We start from the raw sequence: 8889 nt of genomic DNA, 5'->3' as shown, positions 1-8889 counted from the left end.
AAGGACAAAGGGTAATAGTTTTCATCATTCCACGCGGATAGAAGCTGGTGATAAATTAAATTTACCAAATAAGTAGCCGCCAGTACTACAGTCACCTCATCGACCCGGCCACTTCTCCACTCCTAATCAGCGCCGCGAGCACGTAGAGTGGGCTAAGCTAACTCTGTGCCTTGTTTAATAGCACAGTGTGCAAGTGTCTTAATTTCATAGAAGTTTGACGTTTATGATAACACTTCCACGCCCTGTGCTATCAAACACGGGGCAGAGTTGGCTTAGTCTGACTCCATGTTACTCCCGTGAAGTAGGTTCCCTCAACCTATGATATAATAATACACACACACATTAATACTACAGGAATAATTAATAAACAACAATAAAAATTAACACCACAAATGTTTTATTTCATATTATCAAAGAGGATATAAGATAAAGCGGTACTGTCATAGTAAATTTTGTAACCACTATAAATTCACTGCCATCTATCGACATACTTTAAAACTAAAAATGAAGATTTATAAAAATACGTTAAAATGTATTTAAATATGGATAAATGATTTTTTATTTGCATTAATTATTTTTATATGATTTTGACCCATGTTCTTTAACGGATATGCGTTAAAATTATAAATTACAAACGAAACGGTCAACGCCCTCTATATGAGAGTAGGCCAAAGATCGAGAATCAAATTTTCTTGATTTTCGAGGCACGTTTTTCCTTAGACTGTATCCATTTATTTACAAAAACATGTCCGGCTTACAGTGGAGGCCAAACGCCATGACATGGAAAAAAAAATATTTCATACACAACACAAGAGAAGTAACAGAACAAAACAAAGAATTCATCATAAATAACATAGTTCGGTCTCTTTAAAACAAGAGTGAATAGGCTGTTACTGAACCGGTGAGCTCCATCTTAGGCTCTGTCTTCACTTTCCATCAGGTGTGACTAGGGCCAATCGCCGATCAGTTTATAATAAAAAAAAAAAAAAAACATAATAAAATAACATTCCGGCATATCTCCCAACCGCCTTAGTCTAGTGACGTGTGACAAAAACATTTAAATATTGGGATATTTTTGAGCACAAAAGACACAACTTGTCATTAAAAAGGTCAGCATCCTGGACCGAGCCAACTAAACCGTTTAGAAGTTCTCGGGCTCTCGACGTGGGCGTACTGCGTGCGCGTCACGGTCACGGTCACGGTCACGGGGACTGCGAACAGCGCGTGCCGGCGTCGAGCGCCCGCGCGCACACAGTCGTTGGGGACGAACAGCCGTATGCGAGCAGAGCACACAAGGATTATCCACTTTGCCCCGGAAAAGCAAGACATAGTGGATCGCGAAAAGCATTTTCCTCCGAAACTCCAGCGTTTCCAATCCGACCATACCTACTACCAAAGATAGATATAACTCCGTAATAGACAGATACAGTCTAAGGAAAAAACGTGCCTCGAAAATCAAGAAAATTTGATTCTCGTTCAGAGGGCGCTACTAGTTTTGGCCTACAGTCGAATAGATGGCGTTGACGGTTTCGTTTGTTATTTAACAATTTTAACGCATATCAGTGAAAGAACATGGGTCAAAATCATAAAAATAATTAATGCAAATAAAAAAAATCATTTATCTATATTTAAATACATTCTATCGTATTTTTATAAATCTTCATTTTTAGTTTTAAAGTGTGTCGACAGATGGCAGTGAATTTACTGGGGTTACAAAATTTACTATGACAGTACCGCTCTAGTATAAGTTACTCTATGCTACTACGAACAACGAGGGATAGAGAAAAGGATAGCGGCCATATAGCCTCTTGTAGAGGTACCGAGCGAATTTTTTTTGGACTCTCTCAATCATATCCCTGTACTTTTGGACGTTTGGATCCCATACGATGCAGTTAAATTCCAGCCGGCTAAGGAGAAAAGCATTGTACAAGACTAAAGCAATCCTGGCGTTTTGGAACTGGGAAGCAGTCCGCATGATAAAACCTAGGTTATAATTAGCCTTTATACACATGTCAACAATGTGATCATGGAAAGTCAGACCTTTGTCAATAGTGACCCCTAAATCCCGTATACTATTAACACGCTCAAGGGAAACGCCTTTTAAACAATATGGGAAATTCTCAGGCGTTTTGGAACGGGAAAAGGAAATGGCTTTGCACTTAGACACGTTTAACTGCAACCGATTGTCACACTCCATTCGGCTACTTTGTTAATAGATTCCTGAAGTAGTCTGCAGTCTCGAACATCAGCCACTGGCTGCAGGAGTTTAAGGTCGTCAGCAAATACCAGGCATCTAGAATTGCTAATAACAGAAGGAAGATCGTTAATCATAGTCAAAAACATAGTAGGTCCTAGATTACTACCTTGACTCACACCCGAGCGAGTTAAGTAGTCTTTTGATCTAAAACCTCCTTGCTGGACATATTGCCTCCGATCTTTGAGATAGTTGGAAAAAAACTTAAGCAAATTTGGCGTGCAAATTATATATTGCGCGACTATATATTGCGTTAGCTGATGCTGATGCGAACTCTTTGCTATTATTGTGTGTAAATATTGCCACTTGTTGGATTAATAAAGATGGAATTGTTAGTATGCTAAACTGTCGAAAGTCCTCGCGAGCAGAGACATCGTCAGGGACACCTGTTATTGCTCGAACAGCTCGCTTTTGGAATACAAATACCCTATGCCAGTCCGCTGCTACAGTCTGACAATACTTGTAATCGCAAATGCCACATTATTATGGTTTCGCCATAATATGCTTCGTCTGGTGTATTTTTAAACATGATTTCGTTCTGCATTTGTAGTCGCAGATGCTACATTTAAATGGTTTCGCCCCAGTATGTATCATCAGGTGTCGTTGTAAGTCTAACTTCCGAAAAAATTTGTTATCACAGTGGCTACACTGAAATGGCTTCAACCCAGTATGTATCCTCAGGTGTCGTTGTAATAGTGACTTCCGACTGAATTTATAATCACAGTGGCTACACTGAAATGGCTTCGCCCCAGTATGTATCATCAGGTGTTGTTGTAATAGTGACTTCCGACTACATTTGTAATCACAGTGGCTACACTGAAATGGCTTCACCCCAGTATGTATCATCAGGTGTTGATCGAAGTGTGATTTCCAATTACATATATAATCACAGTGGCTACACTGAAATGGATTCGCCGCAGTATGTATCATCAGGTGTCGTTGTAAGTTTGACTTCAGACTGCATTTGTAATCACAGTAGCTGCACGTAAAAGGCTTCTCGCCAGTATGTGTCCTTTCGTGTCTTTGTAATATATAACTAGTACTGCACTTGTAGTCGCAATGACTACATTTGTAAGGCTGTTTTCCAGTAAGTATTCTCTGGTACCTCCGGTTGTGCGTCGTCTGGTGTCTTTTTAAATATGATTTCGATCTGCATTTGTAGTCGCAGATGCTACATTTAAATGGCTTCGCCCCAGTATGTATCATCAGGTGATCTTGTAAGTTTGATCTTTTCCTGCATTTAAAATCACAGTGGCTACACTGAAATGGCTTCGCCCCAGTATGTATCATCAGGTGTTGTTGTAATAGTGACTTCCGACTGCATTTATAATCACAGTGGCTACACTGAAATGGCTTCGCCCCAGTATGTATCATCACGTGTCGTTGTAAGTCTAACTTCCGACTACATTTGTAATCACAGTGGCTACACTGAAATGGCTTCACCCCAGTATGTATCATCAGGTGTTGATCGAAGTGTGATTTCCAATTACATTTATAATCACAGTGGCTACACTGAAATGGATTCGCCGCAGTATGTATCATCAGGTGTCGTTGTAAGTTTGACTTCAGACTGCATTTGTAATCACAGTAGCTACACGTAAAAGGCTTCTCGCCAGTATGTGTCCTTTCGTGTCTTTGTAATATATAACTAGTACTGCACTTGTAGTCGCAATGACTACATTTGTAAGGCTGTTTTCCAGTAAGTATTCTCTGGTACCTCCGGTTGTGCGTCGTCTGGTGTCTTTTTAAATATGATTTCGATCTGCATTTGTAGTCGCAGATGCTACATTTAAATGGCTTCGTCCCAGTATGTATCATCAGGTGATCTTGTAAGTTTGATTTTTTCCTGCATTTAAAATCACAGTGGCTACACTGAAATGGCTTCGCCCCAGTATGTATCATCATGTGTTGTTGTAATAGTGACTTCCGACTGCATTTATAATCACAGTGGCTACACTGAAATGGCTTCGCCCCAGTATGTATCATCACGTGTCGTTGTAAGTCTAACTTCCGACTAAATTTGTTATCACAGTGGCTACACTGAAATGGCTTCACCCCAGTATGTATCATCAGGTGTTGATCGAAGTGTGATTTCCAATTACATTTGTAATCACAGTGGCTACACTGAAATGGCTTCGCCCCAGTATGTATCATCAGGTGTCGTTGTAAGTTTGACTTCCGACTGCATTTGTAATCACAGTAGCTGCACGTAAAAGGCTTCTCGCCAGTATGTGTCCTTTCGTGTCTTCGTAACATATAACTAGTACTGCACTTGTAGTCGCAATGACTACATTTGTAAGGCTGTTTTCCAGTAAGTATTCTCTGGTGCCTCCGGTTGTGCGTCTTCTGGTGACGTCGCAGGTTTGATTCAAAACTGCATTTGATATCGCTACACTTAGAAGTCTTTCTAGCAACTTGTATTGTTTGGTGTTCGTGTAAATCACAATTGAAATTATTCTCCAAAGAGTGACTCTTTAAATGAGTCTCCAAACTCTTCTTGGAACTTGTTGTATACTCACATTCAGCACACATGAGATTTGAAACACCATGTTCGCTTTTCTCGTGTTCTATCATAAGCAATTCGGTTTGAAACGTAGAACTACAAAAATCGCAAGCAAATGGTTTTTGTCCGATCAATGAATGCGTGTGTTGAATGTGTTTTCTTAAAATAGTCTTGTTTCTGAAACGCTTGCCACAGTGCTCGCAGTAGTATGGTTTGTCTCCACTGTGAACAGTCGCGTCGTCGCGGAGGCGCTCGAGCACCCGATCCCGATAGGATAATCGATTGCGCTATATTTTAATGGGGGTAATTTTTTTTTTTTACATTCCCAATTGCCCAGTCTACATTCTACAAGTTTGTAATGCAACAATATCAATAACTAGCATTTGACACGTTATTACGCAGTAAGGTATGCAAATGGTCAGTTAACAGTGTTTACGATGGTAACTAGCAATTGTTTGACGTCACTAAAACGACGAACCATCTTGTGCAGAATTACCAGTCGAATAGAATTGTTAAGAAAACTAAACAAAAAATATTGTTTTAAATATTTATCGGATTTAAGAATAAATACTCAAGATGAGTTCAAAATAAAAAAAAAATCTGTTGGGGTGTCTCAGGTTTTCAGTGGCTCTGCCCTGCGGGTAATAAGGGCATACCACAATGTGTCACACGCGGCGGCGTGTGTGCTGGCGGGCACCCCCTCCCCGTGGGAGCTTGAAGCGGTAGTCCTTTCGGAAAGATACAGGATGTGAGCTGACGCCAGGGCGCGCGGAGAGCATCTAGATCCTGAAGATGGGGAGAGAGCGGAAAGGCGTGCGCTGGACCGCCTTAAAGAGAGGTGGAAGGACCTACTCGAGGATTCCCCCTATGGAACACGCACAATAGGGGCAATCCTCCCACCCCTAGATCAGTGGGTTGGAAGAAAGTTTGGCGTCCTCACATTTAGATTGACGCAGGTAAAGACCGGGCATGGCTGTTTCGGTCATTACCTGCATAGAATCGAGAGGGAACCCACGTCGGTGTGTCATGAGTGCGGTGACCCAGAAGATACGGCCCTACACACCCTCGAGGTATGTCGAAGATGGGACACGGAGAGACTTCAGCTCATCAACAATGCTGAAATAGGAGATCTGTCGCTGCACAACGTGGTATCCGCTATGTTGAGCAGCGAGAGACAATGGGATGCGGTTGCCTCCTTTTGCGAAACAGTAATGAAGCAAAAGGAGGAAGCGGAGCGAGTGCGTGAAGACGACATTAACGCACACCCGCTACGGCGCAGGCGAAGGGGAAGAAGGCGGGTACAATACATTAACCGCCTTCTTCCCCAGTAAAGCCACGGATTGGGGACCCGCAGATGAGACTCTACACGTCTGGGGAGGGGTTGTAGCGTTACGCAATCCCTCCTCCTTCGGCGCGAGGGTGCCCCAGGTGAATTAGCTGGGGCAACCGGGGGAGCATCGTGATAGAATACTCGTGACCTCACAATGCTCCCCAATAACGGCAGAGAGGGTAACGCCGCAGGGGAAGTTAGTGGGTATTCTCCTCCCCTCCCTCTGAGTAACAGAGGGAGTACCGGAGGAGCGAGTCCCACATACCACCCCATCCCCAACGGGCCTTCACAGCTCGGGGGTGAGATACGTAAATGTATTTACCCCTGCGAGAAAAAAAAAAGGTTTTCAGTGGCTCAAATAACACCGTGTATATGGGTGCTTACATGACCATAATTAATATGGGTCGTACATGTGTCGTAGTGTTGCAGTACTCACCAGACACGCAGTCCTCGTCACTCGCCTCGTCCGACAGCTCCGACTTGACTGCTCGCTCCTCCACTACAACAACAACTCTACATAAATAAAAGGCATAGTTCCTATGGGTTAGAAGGTCAGATGGCAGTCGTTTTCGTAAAATATATATTTATGCCCTTGACTGTACATGAAGCAGGTACTCACCCAACAGCGGGTCCCCCTCGTCGCTCGCCCCGTCTCCGGCCGCCATGTTTAGCCGGAGCATGTCACCTAGAGCAACCAACATTATATTAAACCCGATGTTCGTCAAGTTACTGGAATCGGGTAAAAGAAATATTCTGTGAGAAACATTTTCTTTACAATAACAATGGATTTTTGAAGACATAGTTAGGTACATATGAAGAAAAAACAGAGTAAACTGGTTTTCCCAAAGTAAATTATTTTTCTTTCAGAATATTGCTGCCCTTAGTGTCCTTATACAAATGATAATATAATATTTTACACAACTTTCTTTGTTTGTATGACCTTTTGATTTTTGATTTTTCAGAAACATCTTTTTGAAAGGCAAACCTTATTGGAACTTGAAATGTTTTAAATTATCAGTTTATTAGATTTGGTAGAATTAAAAGTAATCCCATCACTTCTTATTTATCTTATAGGAAATAAAACCGGACAAATGCGAGTCTGACTCCCCCACCGAGTGTTCCTTACTTTTTAATATTTGTTGTTATAGCGACAACAGAAATACATCATCTGCGAAAATTTCAACTGTCTATCTGTCACGGATCATGAGATACAGGCTGATGACAGACAGACGGACAGAGGAGTCTTAGTAATAGGGTCCCGTTATTACCCTTTGGATACGGAACCCCAAAAAATCACAAGAACTTCACATGGTAATCATGATCAGTTCAATTCTATCCAAATATACATATTATTTATACAGAAGAGAAATTTTAAACGAGTTTGGCTAGCTGCTGTCGAGTCACACCTAAGTCTGTCATTAAAACTAGGTACTCACGTAACATCTCATCTGGAGCCCCATCTTCATCCAGTGTCTCTGGTTTGACCAGGGGCTCTTCATCTGAAGCAAACATATTTCTAATAACTGTGAACCAAAGTCCAATTAAAGCTTGTTGCATTATCAAGTGTAGAGGAGTAGGTACTCACGCGACACAGGCTCTACACTGGTCCCGTCTCCATCCTGCATTTCTGGCTCGACTGTGGGTTCTTCATCTAGAGCAAACAAACACAACACAAATCACATCATCTTCTTGTTTGTTATGTACAAACAGTGATTTTAATTAAGCAAATTATAGCTCGATCTAGCAAACTATTGGGTAGTCAACCCCTAGCAGAAGTGTGTGCATAGTATTTCAATTAAAGTGTGATAGTACTTAAACATAATGACTAATATTTGAACTGGTTTAATGGGTTGTCCTTTCCTACCTTTAATGCTCGTTCCTTGCAGCCATGCCTGCAGCTCCGCCTGGCTGCGCTGCACTTGCAGCTTGAAGTCGCTCGCGTCTCGTAGGCGGCCCACGCACGCCGAGCAGATGCCGCACGAGCCCGCGCCGCCCACCACCAGCTGCATGTTAAATATAACACTTTAAAATTTCCCGTTTTGAACACATGATTAGACCCAGGTATAAATGTTTTAGTATGTGCATGTTAAATAGTTAAAGAGTCATCTTCGCTAGTACTAAATAAACTAAGAACATGCGGTCCTAACACTGTTTGTACCATAAAACTATGTCATTACCGGCTCTAACGCGATTAAATTTCATTATTTCACCTTTTTTCCGACGTTTCAACTACGTTGCACTAGCTGTTGTCACGGAAAATTTGACTAAAATAACCAGATTGTCGTACTCACATGTATATCGATGCTCTCTTTGAGCATGTCGGCATATATCTCCGTTTTGCCGAGATGTGTGTACGGCGTCGTCAGGTCCTTGTCCGGAGCACGCCGCAGGCAGCAGCGACACGCGTGCGTCACGTCCATCACGGCTACCGAGCGGTGCGCAAGAATACTCCAACGGACTCAAATTAATACCACAACAAGACGAACTTCACTATTAATATTATTAGAGAATAGGCAGAGGCAGCCCCTCGGGCCTTTGCTAGACTCAGTTACAAATAAATAGAAAATAAACTACCTCCCAAGAGACACGACACTATGACACTGACATTTGATTGACAGAGAGCGAAAGCGGAGGCTAGGCTAGGGGTACGTTCAGAATCAGAAGTAGTGTCTATAAGGAAAAACTATAACAGAAGGGCATACCGTACCGCGACCTTGGTTCGGTCCGAGGCTTATTTGATTGTGTGAAAGGTACAGACGGCTGCAACCTTGGTCCGTCTGGCGCACGTTCGTTCGTCAGGTG

General features: G+C 42.3%; 1 protein-coding gene across 1 annotated transcript; it reads right to left on the bottom strand.

Annotated features, from left to right (window-relative positions):
- Window positions 1-2201: 2201 nt before the first annotated feature.
- Window positions 2202-8598, bottom strand: LOC134751290 (uncharacterized). Its single transcript, XM_063686674.1, has 7 exons — window positions 8379-8598; window positions 7952-8090; window positions 7673-7738; window positions 7524-7586; window positions 6707-6772; window positions 6524-6586; window positions 2202-2302 (listed from the first exon to the last, which is right to left on the bottom strand). Exons 1-7 carry the CDS (start codon window positions 8505-8507, stop codon window positions 2202-2204), a joined length of 627 nt encoding a protein of 208 aa, XP_063542744.1. The 5' UTR covers window positions 8508-8598.
- Between the last annotated feature and the right edge of the window lie 291 nt (window positions 8599-8889).

This window comes from Cydia strobilella, chromosome 21, assembly GCF_947568885.1.
Source record: "Cydia strobilella chromosome 21, ilCydStro3.1, whole genome shotgun sequence".
Taxonomy (NCBI): domain Eukaryota; kingdom Metazoa; phylum Arthropoda; class Insecta; order Lepidoptera; family Tortricidae; genus Cydia; species Cydia strobilella.
The sequence above is the reverse complement of the archived record's forward strand: the minus strand, read 5'-3'. Positions and strand labels throughout refer to the sequence as shown.

Coding starts and splice junctions, on each gene's coding strand:
- LOC134751290 (XM_063686674.1), bottom strand. CDS start 8,507: ATGGACGTGACGCACGCGTGTCGCTGCTGCCTGCGGCGTGCTCCGGAC. Junction 7,587..7,672: donor CAGTGTAGAGCCTGTGTCGC/GTGAGTACCTAC, acceptor TGTTTGCTTCAG/ATGAAGAGCCCCTGGTCAAA. Junction 6,587..6,706: donor CGAGGGGGACCCGCTGTTGG/GTGAGTACCTGC, acceptor TTGTTGTTGTAG/TGGAGGAGCGAGCAGTCAAG.